The 17,606-nt window shown below is 42.5% G+C and overlaps 1 protein-coding gene across 2 annotated transcripts in view; it reads left to right on the top strand.

The window, feature by feature from the left end:
• The window catches only part of BCAR3 (BCAR3 adaptor protein, NSP family member), a 115,022-nt gene that overhangs the window by 62,353 nt on the left and 35,063 nt on the right, over positions 1–17,606 (top strand). The window contains exon 1 of one of the 2 annotated variants that reach the window (XM_069737628.1): positions 3,699–3,984. The exons of the other annotated variant lie outside the window; for it this stretch is intronic. Coding sequence (XP_069593729.1) covers positions 3,895–3,984 — 90 coding nt within the window. The 5' untranslated portion in view covers positions 3,699–3,894. Of the gene's footprint in view, positions 1–3,698; positions 3,985–17,606 lie in introns of those variants that run through there. 2 annotated transcript variants of the gene reach the window in all.

Below are 17,606 nucleotides of genomic sequence, written 5' to 3'. Positions count from 1 at the left end.
TGTCCCGTGTGCAGTGTTCCCGTCCCGTGTGCAGTGTTCCCGTCCCGTGTGCACAGTGTTCTCGTCCCGTGTGTACAGTGTTCTTGTCTCGTGTGCAGTGTTCCCGTCCCGTGTGCACAGTGTTCCCGTCCCGTGTGCACAGTGTTCTCGTCTCGTGTGCACAGTGTTCTCGTCTCGTGTGCACAGTGTTCTCGTCTCGTGTGCACAGTGTTCCCGTCCCATGTGCACAGTGTTCTCGTCTCGTGTGCACAGTGTTCTCGTCTCGTGTGCACAGTGTTCTCGTCTCGTGTGCACAGTGTTCTCGTCTCGTGTGCACAGTGTTCTCGTCTCGTGTGCACAGTGTTCTCGTCTCGTGTGCACAGTGTTCCCGTCCCGTGTGCAGTGTTCCCGTCCCGTGTGCACAGTATTCTTGTCTCGTGTGCACAGTGTTCTAGTCCCGTGTGCACAGTGTTCCCGTCCCGTGTGCACAGTATTCTTGTCTCGTGTGCACAGTGTTCCCGTCCCGTGTGCACAGTATTCTTGTCCCGTGTGTACAGTGTTCCTGTCCCGTGTGTACAGTGTTCCCGTCCCGCGTGTACAGTGTTCCCGTCCCGCATGTACAGTGTTCTCGTCCCGCGTGTACAGTGTTCCCGTCCCGTGTGTACAGTGTTCCCGTCCCGTGTGTACATTATTCTCGTCTCGTGTACAGTGTTCCCGTCCCGTGTGTACAGTGTTCTCGTCCCGTGTGTACAGTGTTCTCGTCCCGTGTGTACAGTGTTCTCGTCCCGTGTGTACAGTGTTCCCGTCCCGTGTGTACATTATTCTCGTCTCGTGTACAGTGTTCTCATCCCGCGTGTACAGTGTTCTCGTCCCGCGTGTACAGTGTTCCCGTCCCGCGTGTACAGTGTTCCCGTCCCGCGTGTACAGTGTTCCCGTCCCGTGTGTACAGTGTTCTCGTCCCGTGTGTACAGTGTTCCCGTCCCGTGTGTACAGTGTTCCCGTCCCGTGTGTACAGTGTTCCCGTCCCGTGTATACAGTGTTCCCGTCCCGTGTGTACAGTGTTCCCGTCCCGTGTGTACAGTGTTCTCGTCCCGTGTGTACAGTGTTCCCGTCCCGTGTGTACAGTGTTCTCGTCCCGTGTGTACAGTGTTCCCGTCCCGTGTGTACAGTGTTCCCGTCCCGTGTGTACAGTGTTCCCGTCCCGTGTGTACAGTGTTCCCGTCCCGTGTGTACAGTGTTCCCGTCCCGTGTATACAGTGTTCCCGTCCCGTGTATACAGTGTTCCGGTCCTATATAAAGTGCACATGAGGCTTTTTCATTCCTGGCAGCAGCTCCTCGTCGCCCGCTAATCAGCCGCGCTCTCACCAATCCAGCTCTCTTGTGTACAGCCGTTTATTATGAGAGAATGTAATGTTTACTGATTAGAAAGGAGAAAGTCATAATCACAGTCATTGGGGGAATTTATGTGGTTGAAAATTAAGTGTCATGGGACTTTGTTTTCCTGAATGCTATTGCTAAGGATATCATTAGCCTGGGAAACCTAGAGGAGCAGTATGAGCGGCCTGCTGCTGCCAGAATGATGCATGGAAACTTCTGTCATCCGGAATTTCATGTACACAGCAGTGATTAACACATGAACCAACAGCAGTGATCGGGGGCTCTCGTGTTCCCAGCCCGGCTATAAATCACTCCTTTATGGCAAATCCCTATTAAACTAAACGAAAATGGCAATATGCAACCACTCGCGATGGGAGTTGTGTTTATATCAAAAACTGCAACTTATTGCTGGATCCATTGTATGATCATACCAGCAGCATCGCATAGACCACATGAAGTCCGGCTATGTGATTGGCTGCAGCGGTCACATGCACTTTAACAAAGAGCGCTGGAGCAAAGGAGGATGAGTGACAGTTGAGTTTGTATTTTGCCCCAGCACAAGCCGATTGACCTAAAAAAAAAAAAAATTCCCAGAAACTGTCTTTATTGAATGTGGCACATAGTCAAAATTCTGGCTCATTAAAGGGAATCTGTCAGCAGGTTTTTTCTATGTAATTCCAGCAATGTATCCCTTACTGGACTACATGGTGCAGTTTTGATACAATCCCTGTTTTCTCAGCTGTAGACGTAGCAGTGCTCAGAATGCTACAGAACCCCGCTCACACCACTGATTGGCAGCTTCCTGTGTACACTGGGCATTGTCAGTAAGCTACCAATCAGTGGTGGGGGCGTGGTTACTCAGATTAGCTGGACTGACTTGAGCATGAGACCTAGTCCTATAGTCATAATCTCCTGCTGATAAAACACTGATTGTGTTGAAGCTACAACACACAGCCATTTTAAGTGACACATCACTGAAATCAGGATTTCTGCCCCTATATCATTTTGCTGACAGATTACCTTCTAAAGAGGTGGTCCGAAACAGAAGATGATTTTCATACTAAATACCTGTCCAAGTAATGTGATAATTTAAACATTTTTCTAATATACTTTAATTAAAAAGTCCCTACCTTTCCCTTTCTAGTTTAATTCCCAGAGTATGCTGGGATACTCATACTATATGTCATAAAAGGGTAGGGGCTGCTGTCACTGCTTCTTCCCACCCTGAAACAAAGCGTCATCAGTGGTGTCCGTTTCAGAGGCTTTACTAGTCCTCACTCTACTGAGCATGTGTCTATTGTCAATGCCAACACATGCTCAGTACCAGCTACCTGCTCATTTTGCTATATTACATTGCTATGAGTAGTGACAGTGCGCTTCATCACGACTCTGAGAAATGACGAGCCAGCAGTAGAGCGCACTGTCAGTGTGGACAGAATTAGAGGAGCAGGAAGAAGAGCAGAAACCATTCTTACCCCTGAAATAGACATTGTTTCAAAACAAATATTTCCCATAACCGAGGGTTTCGCCTCTGCTTTGTCTGGAGCAATCCGATGAAGCCAAGAGGCAAAACACTCAGTTACGGGAATAATTTTGGGCTACAGCTCCTGACCCCTGCCAGCTCTGTTGATTGCTCCAGGTTCTGGTTAACATATTTTCATACTTATACTGCAGAATATTGATAGAAATCTGGCACATTTTAGTTAGTAAGTTTCATCTATTGTGCCTGTAAATTGGACCTTTCCAAGCTTTTCCCCTCCATTACTTGGGTTATGTCCACTGATTATATGTTGTTCTTTCTCACCTCCACTACATGTTACAGTATACAGAGTCTTGTGGCTTGTTTTATGGTGGGCCTAGCACTTGGACGAGACTCGAGGTTACTGTTTGTGGTATACCCAGCTAATTAAACATTGGAGATTTGACCCAATGCTGCAAATTATAACAGGATCACGTTGGTTGCTTTAATCCTAGTGGTGTCCATTGCCCTTAATTAAAAGCAAACAAGGAGCGGTATATCCGCTAATCAGCCCTTATATATAAGTGTTGGCGTTTCCATATTTTCACATTTGAGCTTTTGCCCCTTTTAATAACCTAAGTGGGCTCTGGGTCATGGCTCATCTTGGCTTGGCAGGCCCTTACTGGCATTGTGACTCCTGCATGGAGAATTCCAGCTGATGATGGTGACCACCAGTGACCCAGGCATGGTGCATCAGGTATGCAATGGGGAATCTGAGAATCTTTAATGGTTTGTGTTCCCCTCCTGCGGGGAGCTCAGCTGTGAGGCTTTCTCAGATGGTTAGGATTTCATTGGTGAGTAAGAGGCATCACATGAGGATTGTAGCACTCTCTACATGGCAGGCTGAGGACTCACATGCCACAAACCTCTCTGCTCATAGACACTGCTCCATCTGAGCAAATAAGACCAGTGTCCTGCAGGACTAAGATGTAGGATCCTGGAGGGAGCACTGACTCTGGGGACAAGGAGCTTCTCACACTTCCTGGGGTTTAATCAGGAGTCATTGAGAAGATCCCAAAATGTCCAAGGACTGTTTCTGCAATGTCTTTGAGAGCGTCACCGCGGCGTTGTGCTGCTTCTACCAGCAGAAGTCAGTCATTGGGGTGAAGGTAAGGGGCAATTTCACCAGTATAGTGTATTATTATTATTATCATTATTTATATAGCGCCATTAATTCCATGGTGCTGTACATGAAGGGGTTACATAGTTATAGATATCGTTTACAGTAAACAAATTTATTGGAGCAAATGTTTTATATTTGCAAGAGGGGACAAATGCAGTTTATCACATCTCCTATTATACATGTATTTTTAGATCATCCGCCTTATCTACCACTTTAGCCGCATCTGTTCGACCGATTTATTACAAGTTTAACTCTTTAATGACTATTTTTTTGTTTGTAATTTTGTGTTTTATTGGAGTTAAATAGTGTCTAGATGGTGCTTGGACCTGGTGGTGCGGTGCTGCTTGCGATTATGATCGGCACTGATTGGTGCTGTCTTTTAGTTGGCAGATCGATGTACAGATAATTCGGCCCCTGCAGCCAATCGCCAGAAGTAATTATCTGATAAAGCATAGGAGACTGATGGTGGAAAAGGACCTTGTGGTCTCCATAGTCCACATTTCCATTTCCACATTTATCCCCGGCATGTGTAAAACTCACTTATCGTCCGACCACATCTGCTGGAAGTCTGCTCCAAGCATCTACTACTCTTACATATAAATCCATTTATATATCTGACATTGCTTATGGTCTTCGCCCAAACTTATTGATTGTGACCTTCTGCTCTTGTGTTTAGTTTTTTTTTTTTTTTTACTCTTCTTCATTATAATCCTTTCTCTCCTGAGCCTTAATTGAACTTTGAACGTATTTAATGGGTCCTTATATTCCTTTCTTACCTCCAGGCTATACAAGACCAGTTTCTTTAATGACCCAATGATCGGATTGTATCTGGACCACTGTTAGTCTATGGGTCCGCACACGTCTGATTTTTGTTTTTCCCCGGATAGTCTGTCCGGGGGGGAAAAAAATTGCATGATGCCCAAATTTGATCTGATATTTGGATCGCATTCAGCCATGCAAGTCAATGAGTGCATGAAAAACACCGGACTGCACTCAGACGACATCTGAGTGCAGTCTGATTTCCACAGACTGACAGAATAGAGAAGGTGGAGATATTTTATTTTCTCCATCTACTCCTCATCCCACAGAATTGGATCACACTATCATCACGTCCCAATCAGAATGTGTTTTACATAATTGACCTGATTCTCTTGGATGAGAATTTACTCTCGTGTGACCCCAGCCTAAGGTTATGTGCACAAACTGGTGATCTTTTTCCTGTAGTTGCTTCTCCAGCAGTTTGCCGTCATTTTTGCAGCGGTTCGACCATTGTTTTTTTTTCTCTACCAAACAAGCAGGTTCCCGAAAAGAGAACATTCAACTTCTTTTAACCCTTTCATGGTTTACAAACCCTGAAGTGGTTAAAATAAGCAACAAAAGACGGAACATGTGCACGGCAAGGTAAGTTTTTACTTTTCTGTATATTACGTTCTTATTTTGCGGCGGTTAGCGGCACTTTTTATGCACATACCCTAATGCAGGTTGTATACTCGGTGCATTTCCTTCCAGATGGAAAATCTGCTACTTATTACTGCGCCAGCACTGTTGATTACATTTTTTCAAAACCTCATTCACATGCAAAAAAAGCAAATCTACGTTGCAAATTCAGCTGCATTGAGGATCTCTCATCTGCAGCCTGCCAATCTATGATGCGGATTTTCATCACCGATGTTTCCTTTTGCAAAGGAAAGGGTGAAATCTGCTTGGAATCCACAGCAAAATGTGTTCTACCCGGTGCAGATGTTGTGCTGCCGGTTTGCAATGACAATGTCCGTGATGACGTTCTTAGGCTATGTGCCCACGTTGTGGAATTGGGTGTGGATTTTTCCGCAACCTTTTTTGTAACATCTGCAGGTAAAATACACTGCGTTTTAACTGCGGATTTACAGCAGAATTAATGCAGATTCCCCCTGCGGTTTTACACCTGCAGATTCCTATTGAGGAGCAGGTGTAAACCGCTGCGGAATCCGCACAAAGAATTGATATGCTGCGGAAAATACAACGCAGCGTTTCTGCACGTTTTTTTTTCCTGCAGCATGGGCACAGCGGATTTGGTTTTCCATAGGTTTACATGGTACTGTAAACCTGATGGAAAACTGCTGCGGATCACCAGCAAAATCCACAACGTGTGCACATAGCCTTAAAGAGATTTTGTCACCAGCGTCTGATGGAGGGGAGGGCGGCGCATCGCCTGAATGACTGCAGGAGACATATGACATAAATGCTCGGGAGGGAGCTTCAGCCACGATACTGGAGACGAGTACAGGCTGTTTGGATTTTACATGGGGGAATATACTAATTGAGAAGGGGGTTATCTGAGTAGTGGACAACCCCTTTAATGAATTTGTCACATCTTCAGGGACTGGAGTAACATTTCTGGCATAAAACACTGTGCCACTTTTCATGAATTTGCTGGGCATAGCCTCGCCTTGTCCTGCCCCAGTTCCTCCCCAGTCCTGCCCATTTTGGTGGAACTGCTGAAACTTTTGGTAAAAAACCACCAAAAGTCGCTAATTTTTTTTTGGAACTTTGTATAGTGCAAAATCTTTGACTTTTTAAAGTGTATCATGCAAGAAAACATAAGCACTTTATAAAACAGGGCCAATGACTCACCTGCCCCAATAAATAAATAACATTTACACTGTATTGTCAATATTTGCTTATTTTGGATGACGGCGTCCCGCCTGTTACACAGGACCCCAAGGCCAAATAAACATCACCCCATCCAATACTTCACAGGTCGCCTCTTCTCTAATAAGGGTCATACAATTTACCTTTCTTCTCCATCTGGCCCAGACCACAATGACGACTTCTTCCAGATACAACCTGATTCTCCTATGTTTTCAGATAAATACAAAAAAATAAGTACAGCACACACCAATAATGTCACCATATACTCTGTGCTCCCTAAAATAGAGGCACACGCAATCCTTCTGAAAATAAAGCCAAATACAATCATATAGCATTCATATATTAGGGATCCAACTAAATAGTCATGGGGGTGGTTCTCCATAAAGGGGTTGTCCCATCTTGGGAAAAGCTACTTTCATGCTATTGTTTTTTTACATGGATGAATATAAATTCCCTAATGCAATAATTTGCAAAGGTACATCACTTTCTATGATGGACAAAATTATTAAAGATAACCTGTCAGTGGGATTTTGCAATTTATAGGGAAGACATGTCGGTAATGGCACTGTAATGCTGATTATATTGATACTTTTGGAGAAGAAATCCGCTTTTTTGTTGTTCTTTAATCACCATTTGAATGTTTTGGTGCACAGGGGCCGGGTAGTGCACTGGATCTTCTCCTCCCTGTCTGTAATCCCCAGGCCCCTCTGCTGCCTCCGGTCCTCCTCTATTCTAAAGCTCAGCAGTGACCTGTAACTCACAGACTGGAGTCAGGCAGAGAGGCCGGGGGATCAGACAGGCAGGAGAAGACCCCGTGCACAGTCCGGCCCCTGTGCACCGAAATCGAATTAGCAGAAACCTTCAAATGGTGATTTAAAAAAAGAACTACAAAGCGGATTTTGTCACCAAAGGTATCATTTTAATCAGCCTTACAGCACCATTACAGATGTTTTTACTTCACGTTACAAAATCGTGAAGACAGGTTATCTTTAAAAAAAAAAATAAAATAAAGAAAGCTTAGTTGCTCTTTAAGTGATAAGTGCTAGAGGGGATTTATGGTGCAACAGAGACCACTAGGAGTAAAAATTTGCCATGTCCGCTCCTATCAGAGGTATATGACAGGCCAGACATCAGTAAGTTCTCTGCTGTATTTGTATTTCTGGTTCTATACGCATCCTTTCTGTTACAGTCCTGAGGTTCCCATAGTCCCCTCCATCTGAACTAATTCATCTTGTCCCCAGAGAGAGTAACATAGTATTTATGAGCGTACACAGCCTGGGAAAAAAAAACTCCAAAATATTCCTCCAGCCAGAAAAGCGGAGACGGTTTCCGTTCTTTTTTTTTTTTTTCCTCTGTTGAATCGTACATCTCTATTAATAGAATCTTCACTGATTACAAATCACTTATCCACAGTATTATAATGGCGGCACTGTGTGTGAGGCCAGGACAGATCCACGGGAAGAGGAAAGACAATGTTTTAGAGCGTACGGTAATAATATAATAATACGGTTACATCTCACTTGTGTGCATTAAGTGTATGTAATAGGAAATGCAATGTATGTGTTACATTTCTTCAAAGGTTCCAATGGGCCTGTGAGCTACAAAGCATCATCCAGCAGGCGGTAAAAGGGTAACAATGTTTTGGACTTCTGACTTTCATGGTCCATGTCTCATGATCCACTACTGCGTTGATCGTGAGACTGCCATCATTTTATAGACCACCATCTTGGATATCTCATACATAAATTTGGCTCGCAACTATTTAACATGGAGATTCTTGTCATCTCACTGCATTGTTACTGTTTTTCTCCTTTTTATAAATCCACCTTTTGGCTTTCGTCTGACTCCTTCTGGGCTGCTCTTGATCAGATTCAACCATGTCTTGAGCAAAATCTGAACCCAGATCTCTTCTACAAGTTCCCAAAGTTGGTGCACACTGGTTGACTCACTTTCATTATGTATACAGGTTTTTTCTTCTCTACCCACAAGTGTTGAGTTGGGTTGAGGTTTGGGGACAGTGAGGCCAATCCAGCACCTCTACTTCATTGTCATTGAACCATCTCTTCGCCAATCTCAACGTATGCTTCGTGTCGTTGTCCTGCTGGAACACTATGTCGACCTTTTCATACCCATAGTACTCAAGTGTATGAAGTAACTAGTCTTGTAGGATACTCAACTATAGCTGAGCATTGGGACCACCATCAATCCTGGTCAAGTATTCAATACCTTTTGGCTGTGAAACAATCCCATATCATCAGACTTCCTCCCCAAAACTTCAGAGTTCCTTTAGTTTCTCAACCTTTTGGCCCTTTTTTCCCCTTGTTTCTTCCAGACCCATTTGCACCGATCAGAGCCTAGTCTATTGGCTTTCTCTTCATCGCTCCAAATTGCCCTTTTCCAATCTTCTGCAGTTCCCTTTTTCCTACTTGTTTGCAAACTCAAGCCAATGCTTCTTATGGACAATATTGAAGTTGAGGCTTCTTCACCTTTTTTTGGGCCACCATTCCAGACTTGTGTAACGTGTGTACATGAATGTCTGTGATCTCACTATTATGAAGCATACGAGCCACCTCCACTGCCGTGTTTTTCGCGCCAGAACTGATGGACCTTGTGATGAGCCTACTTGCTGACTGACATTTTGCCTGGACGTCCACCTCTTGGCTTTTGATGGAAGGACTTCATTGTGTATTCTTCCAACTGTCATGGCGCTCACATGATGCAGTTTGGCAATTTTCTTGGCCGAGAGATGGCTATCGATGAGCTGGATGATGATGATGATGATTCTCTTGGGAAATCCTCTTCATGACTGCTCCTTGATTCAAACCAGTGACATTTCACTTGGGAATCATCCTAATAACACCCTGAGCTATTAGGGAATGTGAGAACAGGTTGTATTTTGTAATATAGAGGAAGAAAAAGATTTTTCCACCACCGGGAGCAAAACAGTAACAATGCAGTGACCTGAGCAGAATCTGCACAACTAATCATATGCTAAATAGGTGCTAGTCAAATTTATTCATGAGATAGCCAAGATTGTCTATAAAATGATGGTAGTCTCACAATCAAAGCAGTAGTGGATGGTGAAATATGGAGCCTGAAAGTCAAAAGTTCAAAACATTGTTATCCTCTTGCTTGTCTGTTGCACCTTAGTGTCGCTGATGACCGTCCCGGATGATGACTATACAGACCCCATGTTAAAAATTGAGTCCATGCAAATTAAAAAAAAAAACAACCCACATTTATTTTTACCATGCTTCTTCTTAGGGTCTGTTCACATTGAGATTCTTTTATGTGTATTTTAAAGTGGATCCTCTTCAAAATCCAAGTGAGAAAAAATCTCTGTATGACCATGTCCTTTATTACTGATTATTAGTCCCTGCAACATACACTATAAATACTGGGGCATGCCATGGGAAAATAACCTCCGGCAGGAATGTAGATGTAAAATAGACGAGCTCCGGTCTTGTGTACAATAATAATAGCTTGTGGTTGGTAGCAATCCACACATGCGTGACATTAAAGATCACCCTATATTAGGACATCATTATTTGTAGCTGATGTCAATGGTATTCCTTGTTTCAACAGATATGAAATAAAGCTTGCCCTAGGCACAGATAATGTTTTCATTACATATTCTTAAAGTCAAAACTTTACTGATTATTTCGTTTTTGTACATGCATTTTCTCAACAGATGAATGCACAGTCACATGTATCGGCTTAAAAAATGATATACGGAAAAATTGTAATCATTGGTGGCTAGTGTCTAAGTATGGGAGGGTAATGTATTCCTTATAGACCGTATACATTTGCATGGACTGTGTACTTTAAAACAATTGTCACTGGATTTCACAATATAACGTGCATACATTAAATAGATCTTTGACCTAATGAGGCTGGTGTACTTACTTATAAAAATCCATTTTCGAATGTCTGTATAATCCCGAATTACTTATGAGCATTTTACGAGTACGACTAAAGCTGATATCATATCATACTCTTAATATTGGGCAGGAAGACTTTCAGAAAGGATTATGCAGCCATTCGGACATGGATTTTCAAAGTAAGTATACCAGTCTCCTGGGGTTTTAGAGATCCATCTCATGAAATGTGCCATGAGTATTGTGAAATTTAGTGACCGATCACCTTAAAAATAAACATTGTATTGTAGAGCCCTAGCATGGACCATTTAGTAGGTACATTACCACCCCCTTATGTGATTTAGATGCTCAATTTGGAGGTCTGTACATGGCGGCCTGATGACCTATTTAATCTACAATTAGCCGGCAGAAACTGCCCAAAGAATGAAAATGTTACATCTTATAAACACTTCACCATTTCCGACCCCTGAAGCGGTTAAAATATGTAATAAAAGACTGAACATACAGTACAGACGAAAAGTTTGGACACACCTTCTCATTTAAAGATTTTTCTGTTTTTTTCATGACTATGAAAATTGTACAGTCACACTGAAGGCATCAAAACTATGAATTAACACATGTGGAATTATATACTTAACAAAAAAGTGTGATACAACTGAAAATATGTCTTATATTCTAGGTTATTTAAAGTAGCCACCTTTTGCTTTGATGACTGCTTTGCACACTCTTGGCATTCTCTTGATGAGCTTCAAGAGGTAGTCACTGGGAATCGTCTTCCAACAATCTTGAAGGAGTTCCCAGAGATGCTTAGCACTTGTTGGCCCTTTTGCCTTCACTCTGCGGTCCAGCTCACCCCAAACCATCTCGATTGGGTTCAGGTCTGGTGACTGTGGAGGCCAGGTCATCTGGCGTAGCACCCCATCACTCTCCTTCTTGGTCAAATAGCCCTTACACAGCCTGGAGGTGTGTTTGGGGTTATTGTCCTGTTGAAAAATAAATGATGGTCAAACTAAACGCAAACCGGATGGAAGAGCATGCTGCTGCAAGATGCTGTGGTAGCCATGCTGGTTCAGTATGCCTTCAATTTTGAATAAATCCCCAACATTGTCACCAGCAAAGCACCCCCACACCATCACACCTCCTCCTCCATGCTTCACGGTGAGAACCAGGCATGTAGAGTCCATCCGTTCACCTTTTCTGCATCGCACAAAGACACGGTGGTTGTAACCAAAGATCTCAAATTTGGACTCAGACCAAAGCACAGATTTCCACTGGTCTAATGTCCATTCCTTGTGCTCTTTAGCCCAAACAAGTCTTTTCTGCTTGTTGTTTGTCCTTAGCAGTGGTTTCCTAGCAGCTATTTTACCATGAAGGCCTGCTGCACAAAGTCTCCTCTTAACAGTTGTTGTAGAGATGTGTCTGCTGCTAGAACTCTGTATGGCATTGACCTGGTCTCTAATCTGAGCTGCTGTTAACCTGTGATTTCTGAGGTTGGTGACTCTGTCTATTCAGTAGGACTATCAGCTGTGTATCCACCAGACTTCTGCACAACACAACTGATGGTCCCAACCCCATTTATAAGGCAAGATATCCCACTTATTAAACCTGACAGGGCACACCTGTGAAGTGAAAACCATTCCCGGTGACTACCTCTTGAAGCTCATCAAGAGAATGCCAAGAGTGTGCAAAGCAGTCATCAAAGCAAAAGGTGGTTACTTTGAAGAACCTAGAATATAAGACATAATTTCAGTTGCTTCACACTTTTTTGTTAAGTATATAATTCCACATGTGTTAGTTTATAGTTTTGATGCCTTCAGTGTGAATGTACAATTTTCATAGTCATGAAAATACAGAAAAATCTTTAAATGAGGTGTGTCCAAACTTTTGGTCTGTACTGTACATGTGCACAGCAAGGTTGTTTTGACATTGTTGTGCATTATGTTCATTTTTTTGTTTTGGTTTTCGACGAGGTTCTTCAGGTGGGATGGATCCAGGCAGGAAGCGCCTGAAAAAGTTGAAGTTTTCACAAACCCTTAGTTTTTTTTTTTACAAAAAAAGTGTCCCTTGATCATATGCTGTTCACAGGGTCTTGCAAAGATCATCTGTGGGGGAACCTGGTGTTACGTTGTCAATTTTACTGCAGAGAAAATTAAAGGGACTTTGATTTCTGCGATGTGCCACTTACTGGGCTCCTTGCTGTCGTTTTTTATGAAACCACTGTGTTATCAGTAGGATATTATCGCTAGAAGACTACTTAGCCTGCTGCCACCTAGTCCAGCCACACCCACACGGCTAATTGGCAGCTTTCTGACTATGCACAGCGTACACAAACTGCAACCAATCAGTGGAGTGGGTGGGGTTATACAGAGCTCAGCATCTGGTGGATCTGGGGTTATATAGAGCTCAGCATCTGGTGGATCTGCAGCAGATACAACTATGATTTTATCAAGACTGAAGTAAACTGTTACATCGCTGGAATAAGGATCTCTGCCCCTGTATCATGCCTCTCTCAGATGGGGTAACAAAAAACCTACTCATAGATTCCATTTAAACTCAGTAGACCATCCATCTAATGCATGAGTGTACTTAGTCTTTCACGTTGGCTATTTTGTGAGCAGCTAAAATGGAATGTCCCCGTTATTAGTTCAAAATTCCATAATGGGTTATTTAAATCTTTTTTTTTTTTTTCTTTTCTAAATCGGACAACCACAATTAACTAGCAATTCCTCACTATACTGTTAGCAGAAGTTCTATTTATTATAATGGCGGTGAATTTTCACTGTAAGGCATTGCCAAACATACTTTGCTCGGTTCACCGAAGGTGAAGCTACATTTGGATCCATCTTCTTGTACATGTTCTCCCACTACGCACTTGATTCTTCACATTTCTGCTGAGTATTTATATCCGTGGTCAGATCAATTTATTTTTTTGCTACATCTATTACATAGTGGAGAAAGAATTAGCAATTTAAATGACCACCAAAGGTCCATGGGTTGGAGTCTTCTCACGACTTTCAGCCGGTAGACGAATTTTACAGAACGGATCAGTTGAGTTTTTCGGAATGCAGAAGGAGTTATGTTCTAGCGATTATCAAGCTCCAGTTGCCTGACCGCCATCTCCCACTCTTATCAGGCCTTTAATTAAGATCTACAGTGTTTTGATCTGCTCTTTGTATCCAGCTGAGCATACCATTCATGATTCATGCATTTCCCATGTATTTTGCCCTTAAACTTCAGAGGTCAAGGACTGGAAGAATGCAACAAAAAGTTCCTAGTATCCACCATAGAGGAATGTCCTCCTGAATTATGGACAAGATACAGATATAAAGTTCTTAAGACAAGCTGAAGGACGTCGTAGGAGAGCAGACAAACGAGATCAAGTCCTGAAGTGTACTAGACGATCATTGGCAGTGACGGTTGTGGAGCAGAGTGGTCTCCTGGCAATAGGCTTAAGTGGGAAGTACTGGACTTCACAGGGAAGTTGTAATTTTCAGGTACCGGAAAGTAGATGTCATAATCAAACATTCTTGTCATCTCAATATCGTGCTACAGGAATGAAGAATGGGTCAGCACCAACCTTTATAATTTTTTGTATTATCTATAGATGCTGCTTTTTATAGACCGTATAGCAAAGATTCGGGAAAGCCACATAAAATCATCCGTCTGTGAACTAAAATGCTGTGCACTTAATAACGTGGCTATAAACTGAGCTTCAGTCACGTAATTAGTGAAACTGTTCCCACGCACAAATTCCTTTTAAAGGGGTTGTCCAGTAAAAATAAATATATACACTGCTAAATATATACACCCACATCCTAGATATCACTGAATAATATATTCCAGTTGCAAATCTTTATTCATTATATAGTGGAATGTGTTGAGAACAATAAAACATAACAATTATCAATGTAAATCAAAATGAATATCCCATGGAGGTCTGGATTTGGAATTATACTCAAAATCAAAGTGGAAAATCAAATTACAGGCTGATCCAACTTTAGTGGAAATGCCTCAAGACAATGAAATGATGCTCAGTAGTGTGTGTGGCCTCCACGTGCCTGTATGACCTCCCTACAACGCCTGGGCATGCTCCTGATGAGGCGGCAGATGGTCTCCTAAGGGATCTCCTCCCAGACCTGGATTAAAGCATCAGTCAATTCCAGGACAGACTGTGGGGCAATATGGCAGTGAAGGATGGAACGACACAGTTTGGATTTAAGCCTGGGAAATGGGCAGGCCAGGCCATAGCTTCAATGCTTTTTATCATGCAGCAAGAAAATAGCGGCACTCCAAGGAAGGGTGCAAAAGTAGAATCCCAAACCATAAAGTACCATAGAAAGACTTAGCACTGAGGTAATAAGTGAAAATTGTAGGTGATTTTATTTACAGTGTAACAGTACAATTTTTGACGTTTCGGTCGGCAAGGACCTTCATCAGAGTAAACACTGTTAAAGGTACAAATGAAATGTACTCGATATCTCGTGGTATAACCTCAGAGGTCCTAAAATAACTCAGTGGTGGTGTGAACGCGGTATCCATCGCTCGTTCAAGTGCACGCTGTATAATTTTATACAAAGAGGCAAAAAGAAGTTTTTCTTAGCAATAAAATATTGTATTTATTACATGTACTAATTCAAATGTATATAGCAAGCATACCCCTGATAAAATGCACAGCACAGAGTTACCAGAGAACATGCTCCCCGTATTTTGTGTTGTTATGTAGCTCTTTGTTGTACTCCTGTCCCGGGTATCCCAGTCTTTGCTTCCTTATCCTCTGTCCGCTGCCCTCTGTGCTCCACATTGGGTTTTGCAGGTTGCCCAGAGTGGATCTATGACATAATCTCCCTAGACCTATTAAAGGCCCATTTCGACACACAACATCTGTGTCTTGGGATTGAGACTCCTAGTCTTATGTTAGGTGTGTGCCACCATCTCTTCTGTTTGTGTTTGTGCTTCCATTAATCCCTGCTGGGTTCCATGTAATCCATCCTGCTGCTCCTGAGATTCCTGGTGAGCCTTTACAGTCCTCGCTGCCCACGTACCTTCCTGCGTGCTGCATTGAGGCCCGGGGTCTGTGTGCTCACCCAACCCCTCACCTCATCTAAGGCGGCAATCTTAGATGGATATAAATGTTTGGGGGGTGTTTTTGTACTTTGGTATTTTACGCCTGCAGAATGGAGCATCCACGAAACACGTGGTGTGGCAAAAACACCTGTAATAATAATCTTTGTTTTATATAGTGCTAACATATTCCGCAGCGCTTTACAGTTTGCACACATTATCATCACTGTCCCCACTGGGGCTCACAATCTAAATTCCCTATCAGTATGTCTTTGGAATGTGGGAGGAAACTGGAGAACCCGGAGGAAACCCACACAAACACGGAGAGAACATACAAACTCCTTGCAGATGTTGTCCTTGGTAGGATTTGAAACCAGGACTCGTAATAAAAAAGAAATACAGCTACTTAATTCTGTTCTTAATTTCTTTGCGTTGCAACCTCAAGAATGATTCCCGACGTGTTTTGGTAGAAGGTCAGACAGCTACCCAAATTTTGTTTGGTGAAAGATGTCTACAGGTGCTCTTAGTGCAACTCCACAAGGTGAGCACTAGCACCGCACATAGAATTTACTATTTTGCTGGTTAATAAGTGTGGCCATATGAAGAACTCTTAGTTTTTCTGGTATGTACAAAGCTGGTATGATGGTCAGAGACTTATTACTATACCATCTACTGGAATTTCATATGTGCAGGTGTATAGGACATAGTACCTGGTTAATATGTGGAGTGCTGTACATGGGAGTTAGATGTAGACACAGCTGGACAAATCCTGTTTTTTGGTTCTCGGAAGGACAACTGGACTTGCAGTGTACAGTAGGCCGGTATGTGTGCGGCCAGACCCCGGCCTGGATGTTGTTTTAGTTGGAGCGGCACAGCTGAGACTTCTTGACCTTCAGGACACATTCCTCAAACTTTCTCAACATTCAAAGAGTCTGGCAGTAAGAATCTGGAACTTTCCTTGGAATCTTATGCGCTGTCGAGATTCTGAGCCTCAAACAATAGAGCAGCTTTTAATCCATTGATAGGTTCATGAGCCGTAAGGCCACCAGCTATTGTGCTACTGATACACATTTCGTTTTACAGCCACCATTAAAAGAAAAATCCTGTAGATAAATAATTACCGCAGTCTAGCTCCACCTTATTTGACTTTTATTGTCTCTTTTGACAACTACAAGTTGCATTTATCGCCTTTCAATGTTGCTTAAAGCTCACGTCAAGAGTCACCGGCCAGTCCATGCATTGCGGTCCGATTTATACGACCTTCTGACTGCACCCTGGAAAAGCTCCATGGGTTTTATGCACCGTTTTTTTTCTAGAAAAAAATGCCAATCTTGTTTATCGGCTGTGTCTGCCATTGCAGTACAGGCTCATTCAAGTTAATAGATGCTGTTGTTTTCTAAAGGCAAACTGAAAATATGTGCTCACATTCACTTATATGAGTAGTAAAATCGGTTGTCTCTAATTTGGACATTTAAAAGAAATAATAATAATTGTGAGTCTATATACGTTTTATCTTTTTTTTTATGTTTTACAAACATTGAATCTTGGGAAAAAAATAACACCATAAAAATGTTAAAATTCCTAAAAAAATCCATGTGCAACGAATCAAAAATGTAATAAAATATAAGTAGACATTGTATTTCTTTTTTGGAAGCAATTGTTTATTTTTATTCCACAACATACTAAGTGTTACAAATACAATCTCTAAGTAATTTATAATCCAATATGTAAGGAACAATCAGATTAGATTCCTACATGTAACATTTCCTTGGCTTTAAAAGGCGGTCCACATGCTGTAATATTGACGTGAAGCCCTGAGGAAGAGCAGCGCTCCACTGATGGGCCGCCACACCAAGTCTCTGAGGGGCATCAGCTTACACTTGCACCGGATGTAGGAGACACTCGGCGATCGTCACACTCATTCTATGGACTTTAGGGAAAATTCTATTCCTCCGGAGAACGCACTGTACATGCCCGGTCTGAGAGCATCGGATGTGGTATATTAATAACATATAGATGCTGTAATCTTCTTAGTACA

Source organism: Ranitomeya imitator, chromosome 8 (genome assembly GCF_032444005.1).
Source record: "Ranitomeya imitator isolate aRanImi1 chromosome 8, aRanImi1.pri, whole genome shotgun sequence".
NCBI lineage: Eukaryota > Metazoa > Chordata > Amphibia > Anura > Dendrobatidae > Ranitomeya > Ranitomeya imitator.
The sequence above is the reverse complement of the archived record's forward strand: the minus strand, read 5'-3'. Positions and strand labels throughout refer to the sequence as shown.